Below are 17,013 nucleotides of genomic sequence, written 5' to 3'. Positions count from 1 at the left end.
AAAATCACAGGATTTTAGTCTAAAGTTTAATAAATCTGTATCACTTGTTGCTCAAGATATTGTACAAAATAATGCACTTGTACTGAGATGTTGATGTGTGTAATGCACTCCTGTGCATTAGATGCATCAGCATTTCAATATGTGTGCATTATTGTGAACAATTTCACTCCAAACAAGCAGACATGCCAACTTTGAAATCCAGATTTCCGTACTCAGAAGAACAAAAATCCGTATTTTGCACCCTAAAACCGTATTTTTTTAAATATGTACCTTTTGTATACCTGCCAACCCCAGAAACCCCGAAAGTAGAACACATAATTGCGAGGGAGCACTTGTGTGACCAAGCACGAACGGACGTGGTCCAGGGGCCCACCTTACTTAATTTGCAATCACATTAAGCAATACCAAAGAACCATTCCATCAAAGTAAAAAATCAATGCAGAAAGATGCTTCCTTTATGAGTTATCACTCATTGAAAGTGCTACTTTGCTATACTTTACATGGAAAGGGGCCATCTTAAAGTCGTCATATTTCCTTAATTACATGATTGATCAAGCTGATTTTCGGAATATGTGATGCACAGTTGAAAATTAATTATTAAAAGATTTGGTGACCTCCGTCGACCTTTGACCTTGTATGTGACCTTTGACCTCACGAAATTAGATAAAGTATGTAGACCAAACAAATTGATATATTTTTGGAAACATTGGGTTTTGTTACTTCTAATGTTGTTAGAAGCATGCTTTGTTAAAACTTTCAAGTTCAGAAAATCATTGATCATCATCATCATCATCTGAATCATCATCTGAATCATCATCATTGTAGTATCAGTCAGTAGGCCTAACATCAACATCGGGGTTTGTTCATGTTTTCAAAAAAAAAAAAAAATTAAACAGTTTAATGCCAATGTCAATTAGAAGACTGTACTGGGTATAGCAGTAGCTAGCAGTTGATTATGCATGGTTTAAAAAAATATTAAAAATATTAATGTGCCACTACGTGCACCATTGAGAAAACAAAGTCGGAAAGCATCTTGCAGGCTTATTCTTTTGCAGACCTATATAAATAGTTAACTAAATACCTCCAGAAGACATAGCATGTGTAGCAGTTAGATGAAGATGCTTAATAAAAAATATCAATGTGCATGAAAAATCCGCAAGTCAGGAGAAAATTATTTCGGAAACCATCTTGTCTAGGCCTATAAATATTTCTTTAATGTGCATGCATCGTGCGAAAGTCGGAAGTAAAAGGAGGTCGGAAACCTTCTTGTAGGCTTATTCTTTTGCACCAATAGAGCTAAATAGTTTACTAAATACCTTCAGAAGACATACAGGCATGAGACTGCACTTTCCTAAAAAAAACTGAAAATGCACGTGAAATTGGGCAAAAAGTACCAAAAACAGGCTGAAATTAAATAAAGTTGCGGAAATTTTGACTATAAAAAAAACTGAATTCAGTTTTTAAACTGAAAATTCTCATGCCTGGACATAGCATTAGGTGGTTAATAAAAAATATTAATGTGCATGAAAAATCTGCAAGTCGGAAGAAAATTATTTCGAAACCATCTTGTAGGCCTATTAAATATTTCTTTAATGTGCATGCATGGTGCGAAAGTCGGAAGTAAAAGGAGGTCGGAAACCTTTTTGTATGCTTATTCTTTTGCACCAAAAGAGCTAAATAGTTAACTAAATACCTTCAGAAGACATAGCATTAGGTGGTTAATAACAAATATTAATGTGCATGAAAAATCTGCAAGTCAGAAGAAAATTATTTCGGAAAGCATCTTAAATAATAATTTTTTAATGTGCATGCATCATCGTCGAGAGAAAAACGATGTTAGCAACCACTTTAACAGACCAAGAAAGTGGTCAAATGATGCCAGTAATTCAGTCGGTAGTCTAATCTTGCAGCTGTTTATCTTTTTAAGACACAACATTTTATTATTTTGGTCAAAATTCTGGAATACCGTATTTTTTTGGGGGTGACCGTACTACCGTATTTTTCACGTTTTACCGTACAAAATACAGTGAAACCGTACTAGTTGGCATGTCTGAACAAGTGATCCACATTTATTAACATATAAATGATGCATGCAACTGTACCTCCCAACCATAGATTTTGTATTTAAAATCTATGCTCCAACCTACACTTTTAATCAAAATAATTTCTAATACAGCGGAACACAAAGTTAACAGAGCCACTGATTTTAGTTTGTGGCACTAGTTTTTCGTTAAAAGTGCTTGTGTTAATGAGTTTCCACTGTACCGGAGATATTAATTCTTGCACACATTTGCAACTCGACCTGCCATTTTGACGAAGACCCCCGTCATTTAGAAGTAAACTAACCAATCATGTATGAGCTTGAATTTTGAGTTGATAGGAATATATGCAAGTAGTGGGGAAGGTTTCGTGCAAAAGGGGCAATAAGTTCCCCACAAGACTTCAAAATAACTTCGAAATTAGAAAATTATTGATAGCATATTTTTGTAAATACACTTGGTCCAATTTACAATGTTACACATCGCTGCGTTCTGTCACAATGGCTCATTATGAAAGAAAAAATGCAGTTTTGAAAGTTGCCCTTCTTACTTAATCCTAATGCTTAAAGGGCTTTTTGGCGAAGGGAAAGAAGGAAGGAATAAAGAGAGAAAACAAACAAAGAAGTTGTTTGCTCTGGGTGGAATTTGAACCCGAGACCCCTCGCATGCCCAGCACTAGTTCACCGATACTTCGCCACAGGTCTTTCGCTGGCCGGGCCAATGAAAGTGTGCCTAAATATATATCACTTGGTGATTGCGTCATCACATCCGTGGGATGCATGCACGCACAGATAAGTTGTTTGCAGTATTTTGTAGAACACATGTATTGTAAATTGGACCAGTTGTGTCAAACAAAATTACTGAATTAATTTTATAATTTGCTTTAATTTAGTAAACACTTATTTTAAAATTCTTAAAATTAAAATGTCAGGGGGACTTTGGAACTTATCACATTAAATTTTGCAGCTATTTCTGAAAGGTTTGGCAGCAGAAAAAGGCACACTATTCATGAATAAAATAAGATATGTATAGATGTATTCATTACACTTAATGATAATAAACATTTTAATCCTGTTGTATTGCATATTTTTTGGTCAGAAATATATTTAAATAATATGCTAGCCTGTCAACCATCTTAGGCCATCTTAATTTAATAGTTTGTCTCAAAGCCCTTCCCAAGTTGAAAACCCTAATGCGGAATGCATGTTTTTTTTTCTGTTTTTTTTAATCAAACTGAGTTTTTCAACAATACACCAGAGTATGCACACATAGTCACTGTGTTCAAGATGAAGAATTTGATTGAGATTTACAACTTGGATTATTTTTAAATTTTAATTCACTTTTCAGAAGTGAGATTTTGTGTGGTGAATTTAAATTAAGATGGCCTTAATAAGTTAATAAATATAATAAATCTTTTTACCTGTAAGGGAACAAACCAAAAGATCGATGATGTCCTATAAATGAAACTAGTTTCATAGTTACGTTTATAAGATGTCATTGATCTTTTGGTTTGTTCCCTAATAAATATCTTTTTGACACCATTTATACAAACTATTATATTTATATTCACATGGTTAAAATTTGTGACCTGCAGACCATATTCAAGATACAGGCCTCAAAGGATTACATACCATAAAAACAGCCCTTTACATATTGCTTTTGATTTTCTGATAGTGACAAACCCAAGGTAATTATAAACTGTCCCTTTGTATTATTAATAATAACATTTTTTCCCCAATGCAAAGTTGTTTTTGTCACAGTTTCTTCCCGGGCTTGGCAAATTGTGTTGGACACCTCACATGTTACGGACTGTGCAATTATTATCTGTCCCCAGGGGGTGGTCAAAAAGGAGGGGGGGGCACAGACAAAAGGAGGGCAAGCGATTTTTAGTAGGTCAAAAGGTACACATTCATGGGGTATCTTTTAAATAAAAAGCTTTAAAAAGGCTTGGGAAAACAGTATAGACCGCTTAAATATGCACATTTTCCAGCTCGTTGCGCTCGCATTATATATCTAAATCATTAAGGTTTGTAAATTGGAGTCGCAAAAATTTGGCATGTGCAAAAAGAGGGGGGGGGGGTATTTTGGCAGGCTGGGGGCCCAAGTAATTTTTGGCCTGCCAAGAAGTATGCAAAGATTGGGCAAGCATTTTTTGATGGGCCATTTTGAAATGTTTGCACCAGGGGGGCATAATTATTGCACAGCCCCATATTACAGTATTACGGGAGTTTATAGTCATCTGGTATTTGGCTGTACACAGTCATGACAACGACAAAGTACATAATTTAAAATTTATTCCCTGATTTGGATCTCCAATTCTTTGCTTTCTCAAATCCATTTTTGCCTTGTCTGAAGTCACTTATAGCTTGTTGGATTTCTTCTTCAGTATTCATTACAAATGGGCCTGAAATGTACACAAAAGATATATGATTATTATTAATTCGCTAACTCAATGATTGACTCAGTCACACTGACTGATTGATTGACTGACTCACTTCACTGCTCACTCAAGATTGACTGATTGATTCATATTCATTGCTCACTCACCCAATCACTTGGATTGACAGACTCTTACTGAATGATTAACGGACTCAGTTCACTACTCACTCACTCATGACTAATTTACTGACTCACTTCACTGCTTGCTCATTCACTCAAGCTGACTGAATAACTCACTTCATTGCTCACTCACTCATGCTGACTGAATAACTCGCTCACTTCACTGCTCTCCCACTCACTTATATTAATCTGACACACATGTACAAAAGAAGACAAAAATCGAACAGCTATGACCTCAACAGTACACATCTTTAATAACGCTTACCATATTGCACAATAGGTTCACCAATGGGTTTGCCAGATATCAGCACAAAATGACATGGCTCATCATCCTGAAAAAAGAGGATGTACAAGAAATGAAATAGGTATTACATGCAGGCCCTCGAAATCCGCGGTAACGCGGCCGCGCCGTTCCCAGAAAAAAAATTGAGGTCACAGAAAAAAATTTGAAAAAAAAAAAATTTGGAAAAAAAAAAATCTTTTTTTTCTTTTTTTTTTTTGAAAGTTTTTTTGAAATATTTTTCTACACACCCAGAAACCTTACTGCATGTATTCAAACCACCCAAGCCCAACTAACCTTAAACATAACCCAAAACCCTTGCCCTTACTCCCAAAAGGGAATTCTCGCTATTCGCAATAAAAGGCGCGCCAGTTTGCGATGTAATCGTGATGTATCATGGGAAAATCGTGATGTATCATGGGAAAAGGTCGACATCAAGTCAGCGCCTTAATCTGAATATTACCATGCTATTACATAGGAACACGTGACAATATTTTTAGTTTGTCAATATAACGGTATTACACGCAAATCGATAGAGAAAAAATTAATTGTGCACATTTCAAATCACATTGAGTATCGATTCGCGTGTAACACCTTTATTTTGACAAACTAAAAAATATTGTCACGTGTTCCTATGTAATAGCATGGTAATATTCAGTATTATGCGGACTTGATGTCGACCTTTTCCCATGATACATCACGATTATATCGCAAACCGCTGGCGGCGCCTTTATTGCGAATATAGAATTAGGGTAGAAATTGATTTCACCTGAAAATGACAGAAAATCTGACCTATATTTAATGTTTTTAAATGCATTGCATGAATGTGTTTATAACGTTTTAATTACTTTAAATTTGCCTTATTTCAATTTTCATGGAAATTGTTATTTTTATTGCTAACAAAATAAAAGAGAAACCTTTCACATAATTTTGGAAATTTGAAAAATTTCTAAAATTCTGGAAATACAAAAAAAATACATTTAAGTGCAAAAGCTTTTTTCTTCTGGGTAAGAACTTTTTTCTTTCATGCAACAGCTTTGTTATTGCAGGGTAGAAATTTGATAAATAGGTCATCATATACAAAATGCATGCATGGACCTACTTATCAAATTTCTAACCTGCAAGAAAAAAGCAAGGAAAACAAATTCTTACCCAGAAGAAAAAAGCTTATGCACTTGAATGTATTTTTTGTATTTTCAGAATTTTAGATTTTTTTTTAAATTTCCAAAATTATGTGAAAGCTTTCTCCTTTCAAAATAGCTATTTTGATGAGATGAGGCTAAATAAACTAAAGTAATAGAAACTTGATATATTCATGCATTTAATAATACTAAACATGCTATATACATGTAGGTCCGATTTTGGGGTGAAATCAAGTTCACCCCTAATTCTCTTTTGGGGGTTAGGCAAGGGTGTTAGGCTTGGTTGGGTTATATTTATAGTAAGGTTTGTGAGATGGGTTAGAGTTTGTGTAAGGCCAGGAAAAACATGTTATTAAAATTTATGCTATAATTACTTGTAAAATGTAGCGTATTTTACACATTACTTTTATCATATAATGCATTCTTCATGCACATTAGTAGGCCCTCCCCCCGCATGGGGGCCCCCTCCCACATACCCGAAGAGGGGGGTGTCAAAAATTTTATGAATCATCGTTTTTATATTGTGCATTATATATATCAATTTCAGCCATGTAGGCCATGTTATTAGGCAAAGAAAAAACTTTGAAGAATGCCTCTCATGTACAAAAGTATAGGAAACTGAACATTTAAAACCACTTTTTTAGGATGAAGGAAGCATTTTTTTCAAAAACGTCTGAAACAGGCCAAGAATTACTTAGATATATGCATTTTTTATGTCACAAATGGCCTCTTTTGGGGTGCTAAATCTGCTAAAATCGCCTGGGCTCGCGGCTCTGCCCCCTAGACCCCGCAGGGGCTCTGCCTCCTCGACCCACATGGATAATATTTCAGAGTTTTATCAAAGCCCACTCTCATGTCTGAATTAGAGCCTCAGAATGGCGATTTCTTACTTTTAAAAGTCTAAAATCCATGAGCTTTTTAGGCTTTTTGAGCCCCTGGACCCCAACCGTTATAAGGCGAGCGACAAGGCGCTCACAATTTCACAGAAAATTTAAAGCAACATAGTTTAAGTTCCCAGACAGGAAATATTTTTCCTATGCCCTGATTACATGATCCAAAAAAATAGCTTCTTGTGCAAGTTGGTAGTGAGTGAAGACTGCTTTAATAGCCAAAATTCACCCAGTCAACCACCACCAGAGATCATATCACTAAATCAAAGTAAAGTGTGCTGAGGCTTGTGGATCAACGTCTAGGTGTTGTGCCTGTGTGTAGCGCACTATAAATCACTGCATGTTTTTGTTTTTGTTTTCAATCAGGTCCAGCCAATCTAGCTGGGAAAACATTGTGTCTTCAATCACAGAACCACACTTAGTTTGTTATAGCTGTGCTTTGTGATGTTTTTCTTAATATCCAAGCATAAGCAAGATTGAAATTGTAGGCATGTTTTTGGCTTAATTCACCAATGACATCAGAACATAGGAGGCGCTGTCCTTGTAAGATTGGCATGATTTATATAGTTTTTGATGCACCATTGCAAAAAATCAAGCAGGTCAACTACCAAAAATTGCTGATTATCCTTCTTTAGGCAAAATGGTGTTTTGAGGGAGTTTTAACCATGAGAAAATGACAAATTCTTCTGTATCTTTCCACACATAAAAGAATATGAACTTGAATTGGTGGTGTAGAGCACAAATAAATAGCCAATATTTTTCAATGACAATATTATTTTTTTGACTTGATCAATGTTCTAACCTTCATTTTTGGGAGGGAACAAATGAAAAACATACACAAATTAGTCTCATCAAAATAGTAAATACAAATTTACTTTGAGCAGTTTTTCATATATTTATTCTGATCTTTCAAAGTAAATACTTTGAGAGTTAACTTTATGAATCTTACCTTATTTTCCACATTAATATGATCCCCTTCATTTGACAATACCAATGTATGGTGTGGCATGCCTACAGATTCCTTATCTCCAATACCAAATGTAGCCTTCCCTGACAGTATGTATGCAAAGGCTGTGAACCCTGCGGGGATAGGCTGCTTTAACGTGGCTCCTTTCTGAAGTGTGAAGTCTAGATATGCAGTGGGTGTTCTTGTTCTTACTACAGACTGAAAAAATAAATGAACACTGCGTATGAGAAGTACAATAAACAAGGGAAGAGGTTTACGCATCATACACTGGAACATAGAAACATTACAAACATTGCAAGTTATGTCAATATACAGGGGAAAGAAGAACCACAAATCACACACAAGCACAATTAAATATGACATTCCAATGGAAACATAACATGCATAGGCAGATAAACCAGAGAATACACTCCGGACATACCTGCCTATGCAGGGACTAGAACCCCTGTTTTTCTACAACTTCTGACCCTCACCAACTATATTAAGCTACATATAGTCAACCAAATTGGTTATGTTAAACCATGGATAGAGTAATTACCATCAGCGGCATATGGACCAGGGAAGGGAATACCACAACAACATTGATGAAATTTGTAATGTACATCTTCCTTTGGGCATCTTTTAGTACTAAATTTACACATTTTCACTGCGAAATACTGGGAGCTGGTCAGTGGAGCAACTCTGCAATGTTGCCCCCCCCAAAAAAAAATGCCTAGTGCTGCTCTAGTTAACACTCCTGTCAGGAAAACACACAGAGGCTCCTCTGTAGGTGTGTTGTAAGCTTAAATTTCCCACTTGGGAGTGAGCTTATATACGTAAGTGTTCACAGAAGTAGCAATTCCACTGTCCTATTAAAAATAATTTATAATTCCCTATTTTATCTTACCTTTTTTCCAAGTGCCTCTCCAGCAATGACTCTCACCCTGATCCCATCCTGTTCAACAACCGGTATATTTTTACTCAGTAGTTCCTGGTATTCTGGCGGTACCATCTTGTGTTCTTTAGCTAGATTCACCCAGAGTTGAAGACCATGTCCTTCCTCATCACCATCTGGCATCTCAGAGTGAACAATACCTCGTCCAGCTGTCATCCACTGTACACAAAATAAAAGAAGGATCACATGAAAAGGGCATTTTTCTACTTTTTTTTTCATTACAGTCAATTATATAACTTTAGTACCAAAAACATTAACATTGCCATTCAAAAGTTATGAACCACCATATAAAGATGTCCAGTATATTTCAAAGTAGAGAGCATGGTGGCCTAGCAGTATGGACTCTGACTCATAACCAGAGGATTTGGGCTGCATTTGACAAAAACATTGGTGTTTTTTTTGTGAAGGTGGATTGTCGACACTAAATGCAACATGCAATTAAATTGAACTGCTGTTTTATTTCTTTCTGATGACTTTATTCAAATAACTTGCGTATACACGGCCCAGCCCTCGAATTAAGGATCTGAAGGGGCACAGCAACTTTTTTAGCGCAAGTTGATAATTGCCTTGGATTTTCACTGAAAAGGCAAGGCAGCACGGCAGTTTGTAATATTTCAAGAGGGCATCATGGCAACTGTTGAAAATATGAGGCGGGCACCAAGGCAATTTCTCAAAAGTGAAGAAAACACACACAAACATAGATAGATGATTTTATAATGAAGGGGCAGGGCTGGGGCACCGACGGCAACTTCATTAGAGGGCACGGCAAGTGTCATGGGTTAATTCGAGGGCTGACACGGCCCCTATAAATTAGTAGGCATTTTAATGCTGGCCTTTCAGGATCACTGACATTGCCTTTAAGAATTATTTAAAATATTACATAAAATACCTGAAGGTCTCCAGGTCCAATAGTACCAGCATGACCAGCAAAATCTTCATGTGTGGTTGCTCCTTTCAACATATATGTTACCTGCAAGAAATAAATAGATGTACATACATGTACATGTACAAAATGAAATCAGTGATTTAGATTAACTAATTTGCCGATGAGTTTACTTCATTTGCAGATGTAAAGAGACATTTGTAACATAACAATTTGTAAGTTAAAAACAGGAAGGTCATACATAAGTGCATTGATAATGACAAAGCACTTTAATACAACTTTCTTGCATTCAAGTTACTGGCCTAGCATTAAATTTCTAGACAGAAATATCATTGTCACTTTATCAGCTGAAAGTTGGTAAAGCTTCATACTACTAAATTGAAAGTCCCTGGTTGGAATCCAAGATTTTAGTAGACCACTGATATTCTTGATGTACAACAAAATTCTTGTCCCTATAAAATGTTAATGCTCATAAAACTTCAACGTACAAGGGAAAGGTTTTACAGAATAAAGCTGCCTAATCCCTCAATGAAGTCTTCTATAGGCTAATTTCTTGTATGTTTACATGAAGGATAGACTAAGAATTGACATCACAGATTTGCTACTTTTTCTTTCCATTTAGAAGAGTCACCACACATTTAGCAGTACTCTCACCGTTTCAAAGCCTCTATGTGGATGATCAGGAAAGCCAGCTGGTTTCTTCATTTTTCCTTCATCAAGTAGTAGAAACGGGTCAAGATTTCGTAACTATAATTGAATATTAAAGTAAAGAGAAATGTTACTCACAGTCTCAAACCCTCGATGTGGGTGGTCTGGAAAGCCAGCAGGCTTTCTGACACGGAATTCATCTAACATCAGGAATGGATCAAGATTCTTCAGCTACAATGTAAATAACAGATAAAGATGAAGGATTATAGGAAGCAGATCATGACAAAAACAAGAATCTCAAAATCAAGCTTGCAAAGTCTGTCCAATGCTGTAAGCCAAAATGTCATAAAACTGGTCTTGGGAGAATGAAACACAAATGAATAACTCTACTTTCAGCTTGTCTACAACTAATTACCAAGGGGAGCAATTGCCATTTTAAAAGAAACTTGCTGTGAGAGTTCAAAATCCAATGTGAGGAAATGAGGTAGAACATTTTTTAATGTGAATTTGTGGCAGAAGCCATAACATGAGATGATATAGGGTGTAAATTAGGGGTTCATTCATATATTTTCATGACTAAACGGTTGTTTATGCCCGAGGGGCCGCTTGCCCGTTCATACATACCAGAACATTTTGTGATTCTTATTTCATCAAAATAATAACAAAAAGTTACTAAAATGCACGATTTTCCTGCACTTTTCCTACCCGGCGATCTAACATCCGGGACACCGGGCATAAACACTGTTTATGCCCGGCTCTCGACCAATCACGCGCGCTGTTACATAGCGTGTATGTATAAAATGTCAATATTTCTTTTGTTTTTTTCTTATCTGCTCTGTGTCCAATACTTTTTCTTAAATAAAATTTATGAGTTTTGTAATCCTTGTTGGCATTATATTTTTGTTTTGAAATGCAAAAAGTTTTGAATTTCGCCAAATACTTGGTCCTTTAAATTGAGTTTGGTAATGATTTAGGGATCTTTGGGTTACACCAAGTGAAAAGGGTCTTTTGGTGCAACTTTGTCAAAATCGAACATTGGAGATATGGCGTGAAGAGAAAAAGAACATATGAAGAGCTTTGTTTCAAAACCCCTTACATCCACTTGAGCAATGTTAAGAAAACATCAAAAATCATCAAAAAATCATAAGGGGGTTTGCAACAAAAGCAGTTTTTGGCGGGATGCTCATCCTACCCAGGCATCCCGCCAAAAACTGCTTTTGTTGCAGACCCCCTTATATCAATGATTTTTTTGATGATTTATTAATGTTTTCTCAAAATTTCTGAAGTGGATGTAAGGGGTTTTGAAACAAAGCTCTTCATATACAGTTTGGAATAAAAAAAAAAAGGTGAGAATAATATACATGTATTGTACAGCTTTACACATGTGTACCTAAAATCATGGAGTAATGTCCAATCCTTCTAAATTTTCAAGTCAATTATATAACTTTAATTCCCCAAAATTAATATTGCCATTCAAATATGAACCACCATATAAAGGTAAAGTAGAGACTAGAGAGCATTGTGGCCTAGCAGTATGGACTCATAACCAGAGGATTTGGGCTGCATGTGATGGGCATGTGACCTAATATGGACAAAATTTGACAAAAGATCAACGGAGGTGTTTGAAATGCAAAAAGTTTTGAATTTCCCAAAATACTTGGTCCTTTAAATTGAGTTTGGTAATAATTTAAGGATCTTTGGGTTACACCAAGTGAAAAAGGGGTCTTTCGGTGCAACTTTATCAAAATCGAACAGTGGAGATATGGCGTGAAGAGAAAAAGAACACATATAGACAGTTTGGAATGAAACTATAAAAAATCTGAAGTGAGAGAATAATTATATTGTACAGCTTTACATATGTGTACCTAAAATCATGGAGTAATGTCCAACCCTTCTCTCACACCACCCTCCCTACCTAAAGCCCCAGATTTTTACTCTACACTTGACTTAACCTACATCAGGTCTTCCTACACTCCTCCTTCTTCTAGAAACCACATCTGACACTTTTTACAACTCTCTATTAAAACTCCCCAGGCCAGGTACATCTTGAGTCTCCACACACTTTACATATTGTATACTCTGGCAGCCACAATTTTCACTAGTTCAAGTCTCCCCCTCTCAGTCTACACCCTACCCCAAGTTTTTACCTCTGCATTAATACAACTTGACTTACCTCTTGTGCTTCCACACTCTCTATAATTGAAGACCGAATTAAAAAGACTAGATTTGCATCTGACGTCAGGGCAAAGACACAGTGTGAATGGTTGCTGACCTGCGCAGTACGGCATTTTTGGGCTAGTTGACAAGACATCATACGCAAACTGGTCTTTTTAATTTGGTCTTCAATTATAGCACCCCCACTCTTCCTTAGCTTTCTCTCAACTTTCCCTCACCTCAAGTTTTTATCTCTTCATACATATGTACAATGCAACTTGACTTACCTCCGGTCTTCCCACGCTCCTTCTTACTCGTGCACCCACACCTTCTGCTTGTTCACGACTCAGCACGCTCTTTGCAACATGTCTAGACAATGACATGGTGGTGTTATTTATCTTGCCAATGCTTCCAAATTCAAACTTCTTTTGATGGATAGGGTCAAATTCTTCAGATGTCACTTTCTGTGTTTCTTCTTGAAATGATGCGCCAATTTGCAAGAGAATGACAATGAGTAGAAGATGTTTAGTATGCCTGTAAAGGAACAAATAATGTGCACTGTACAGAAATAAATTTACATAAAAAACATAGGAAAGGTGCAAATAGGTTCGTCTGAACATATGGGTAGTGACCTCGGGTAGCGACAGTGTGTTCTTTGTAAAAAATATATACTTTTGGGGGTCCAAGTTTTTTACATGTTCTTTGTGCGGAAATTCTTGCAATTGCCATTCGTAAAAATGATAATATAAAAGGGATTGAAATAAAATATTCTGTTTCTGTCAAATTAACCCAATTCGCAGATGATACTACCTTAATTTTGGACGGATCTAAAAACTCCCTTCTGAGTTCAGTTGAGACCATCAAAAAATTTGGCAAAATCTCCGGTTTGGTTGTTAATTATTCAAAATCTTCCATTTTAAAAATTGGTTCTTCAAAGAATGAAGACGATATCTTGATTCCTGGCACAAAATTTACTTGGACCAAAGGCCCAATAAAATTTCTTGGTGTGAACATTTCTTTGGATAAACAAGAAATGTTTAATTTAAACTATGAAAGTCAATTGCATAAAATGAACACAGTTTTGAATATTTGGTCACAAAGGGGTCTCACCCCAATTGGCAAAGTTGCCATTATTAAGTCGCTTGCAATGTCCCAGCTTACTTACCTTCTTTCAGTGTTACCTACCCCCCCCCCTGATGCTTTTCTTAAGAGAGTTGAGAAACTATTTTTTAAATTTATTTGGAATGGTAAACAAGATAAGATCAAAAGAGAAACAATGTATAATAAAATTGAAGATGGTGGTTTGAACATGACTAATATTTTTCTTTTCAAAGAGGCAGTTAAAATATCTTGGGTTAAAAGGTTCATGAACCCAGATAATAATGGCAAGTGGAAATTACTTTTTGCTAGAGAACTTGAAAAAATTGGTGGGTCTGGAACAAGTAACTGGTTATGGCAGTGCGAGCCATCTAAGATTTCTGATTTTAATTGGCACACAAGTAATGACTTTCTGAAAAATATTTTGGAAGGCTGGTTCAAATTGCGTGCAGAATATGATGTTACAAACAAAGTTATTTGGTTTAATTCTAAAATTAAGGTGAACCGGAAGTGTGTTTATTACCGTAGTTGGAGTTTAAATGGTGTGAACTTGTTATCAGATTTAATTGAAAATAATCAATTTATGACTTTTGAGGGTTTTAAAAAAAAAGCATCCCAATGTGAAGTGTAATTTTATTCAGTATTATGGTATAATTAGGAGCACCCAGAATGCACAGTGCAGGTTTTTTGCAATGAATGATAATGAGACGAGTGACTGTCTGTTGACTGAACTTTGGAATGTACACAAAGAGTTTGCAAATTTATGAAAAGCTAAGACAGCAGGCATGCCCCACATCTCAGGCATATTGGAATGCCAGGGTAAATGATTTTGTTGTACCAGTACCTATTGAAAATTGGAATGAGATATATACTATGGCTTTTACTAGCAGTATCGACACATACACAAGATACTTTCAATTTAGATTTCATAATATTTTAGCGACAAACAATTTTCTTTACAAGATAGGATTAAAAGAAACAAATTTGTGCAGCTTTTGTAAGACAAGTATTGAAACCACTAAACATCTGATGTGGGATTGCAATTTCTCCAACCTTTTCTGGAAGGAAATTATTTCCTGGATAAAAAATGATCTTCATCTTTTCATAAATCTTACTTTCAAAATAGTTTGTTTTGGTTTTTTAACGAGGAATTTGATTGTTTCAAAATTTAATTATTCTTTTGGCCAAGCGCTACATTTATAGGTGCGGGTCGAGGAAAAGCCTTTGAGCATTTTTGTGTTTACATCGTGGGTAAAAACTTTTGAGAAGTCAGAGAGGTTTATTGCTATTAGAAATAATAAGTTTGCTAAGCACACGAAAAAATGGGAGCCTTTGATAATTTGATTTTGGAGCTGTAACCTTTTACTTTATTACTTCAGGAACTGCACTTTTAATAATTATTTTTTGGGTTTTTTTATGTGTTGTGTTATTTTGTTGCAAGGTACATGTACATTGTATGTTGTATGAATTATGAAACTCTTGATTTGTAATTATATTTTATGAATACAGTCTATAGTTAAAGTTTGTTTCCTTTATATTATAAAGTGCTTTACTGATTACATGTATGTATCTTGCTTGTTTATGTGTGTAGGGTTTGATGGTTTATTTTGTATGTTTTTTCCCCCCATCAAACCCAAGTACAGGGAATAAAATATGAAAGAAAAAAAAAAGTTTTTTACATGTTCAGTGGTGTATCAGGTCAGTTGTCTGAGGGGGCAAAGACACAAACAATTCCTCTGTTGGGCATCATTTTCTGTGTCTATAATCTGTGGTCTATGATAATTTTTGAAGTTCAAATTATTTTAAATTGTACACGATTTTAGTGTATTTTTCATGTTCAGTGGTGTATCAGGTCATTTGTCTGAGGGGGCAAAGACATAAACAATTCCCGTTGGGCATAATTTTTATCCTGTGTCTATGATAATTTTGAAGTTCAAATTATTTTTAATTGTACACTAATCACTATTTTAGCCCAAAATTAATAGCCTATACATTGTGCATAGCAATCATATATCACTAGTGAGGAACACCCCACCTTCGCTTCCTTTATCATATGGGTGTCTATTGTGCTACGGTGGGGAATGGTTACAATGTACGTACATTTCCCCGATAGCGAGTGCCCCCCGCACAATTTCAATGGGTGCGACAACAAAACTCGCGCGCAGTGCGCTGTGTCATGTTGGCTCCCGAATCTCCTAGCATGCTGTGCGGATAAACTTACTGGGGACCATCACAATCTTCCGCTACGTGTTTCAGGACAGCTTATTGTCCAACTTAGTGAAGAGTAGTATTCCGTTTAAAAAAATGTCAGTATGATATAAACAGTCAATGTCTGTGCTGACGAAACTAAGTTGGACGTGGACAACTATTATAATATATATCACATATTTCAAACTACAACGCAACCGCACGACCTTGGTCTTGGATACCTCGATACAAAATTACAAATTACAATACATGAATACTAAACCAATCAAGAGTGCGTAGGCATGGTTGGATTCGCTTCAACGTTACTCACGCGCAAGCACACCCCCACATGCACACATTGCACAGTAGTCGCACACGCTGGCATACATCGCGCAGTACGCATGTCAGGCTGCATTCATTCAATTGAATTGAAATTTCCACTGTCTCAGTATCGGTACTACTAGTACTACTATGAGTAGGCCCCCTATAATACTTTTTTAAATAATAATACCATATTTATAAATTCTAGCCTGCCCAAAAACAGTATAATTAGCTTTGCTCCAAAGCCAACCTATTTTCCATCCAATTGAAAGAAAAAATGAAAACACCATGCCATATGCCCTCTGACACTATAGTAGGCCTAAACCTCCGCTGGTGCGTCGGTCAGTGGACTTTCTCGGTTGGTGGGTGGGGTAGACCAATATCTCAGGTAGACAGTGATCTTTACTGCATAGTGGTCCTACTTTACTTGTTGGTGACTTGCCTATCATTGCCTATAGTGAAGCTTGCCTTCGGCAAGCTCTGTGCAAATACATGCACTGCTGGGTGATGCATGGGAGTGGTATTAATTTTTTACAGAATGGATTGGCCTATATATATATACATTTTCTTTACTAATACTAACTAGTCACTCGCTTGGGTTTATTTTACTTGGGGATCTCTGGATCTTAAAGGTACTGCGAGGGCTCTCTGATCAAGACTCAAAGAGCTACAGTATAATATCATGACTAAGCTTACCTGCTCCAAATTATTATCTTGGGTTTGTCAAATGTCTGTTCTGCTGGTGCCCAAACTGGACCATCAATGATTTGCAATGTCATTTGCTGTTTCTTTTTATTGCTTCAGAAATATGACTTTTTGTGCTGAATCATCATGATCATTGTGACTTTTGTTTACATCGAGAATCGAGGGTACTAGAAAATCACAGGGTGCTCGCCTGTTTAAACTTTGGG

General features: G+C 36.1%; 1 protein-coding gene across 4 annotated transcripts; it reads right to left on the bottom strand.

Annotated features, from left to right (window-relative positions):
- Positions 1 to 3,558: 3,558 nt before the first annotated feature.
- LOC140161348 (pirin-like) lies at positions 3,559 to 16,938 on the bottom strand. Of its 4 annotated transcripts, none has more exons than XM_072184832.1 (8): positions 16,799 to 16,938; positions 12,784 to 13,030; positions 10,481 to 10,573; positions 9,701 to 9,781; positions 8,764 to 8,970; positions 7,860 to 8,075; positions 4,864 to 4,930; positions 3,559 to 4,443 (listed from the first exon to the last, which is right to left on the bottom strand). In XM_072184832.1, the coding sequence occupies exons 1-8, from the start codon at positions 16,879 to 16,881 to the stop codon at positions 4,325 to 4,327; spliced, it is 1,113 nt and encodes a 370-aa protein (XP_072040933.1). In that variant the 5' UTR covers positions 16,882 to 16,938; the 3' UTR covers positions 3,559 to 4,324. The 4 variants fall into 4 exon arrangements, with proteins under 4 accessions (XP_072040933.1, XP_072040934.1, XP_072040935.1 ...); XM_072184833.1 differs by lacking the exon at positions 10,481 to 10,573 and adding an exon at positions 10,349 to 10,441; XM_072184834.1 differs by having other exon boundaries at positions 12,784 to 12,971; positions 16,799 to 16,925.
- Between the last annotated feature and the right edge of the window lie 75 nt (positions 16,939 to 17,013).

This window comes from Amphiura filiformis, chromosome 9 (genome assembly GCF_039555335.1).
Source record: "Amphiura filiformis chromosome 9, Afil_fr2py, whole genome shotgun sequence".
Lineage (NCBI taxonomy): Eukaryota > Metazoa > Echinodermata > Ophiuroidea > Amphilepidida > Amphiuridae > Amphiura > Amphiura filiformis.
Note: the sequence above shows the minus strand (reverse complement) of the source record. Positions and strands in the feature narration are given on the sequence as shown.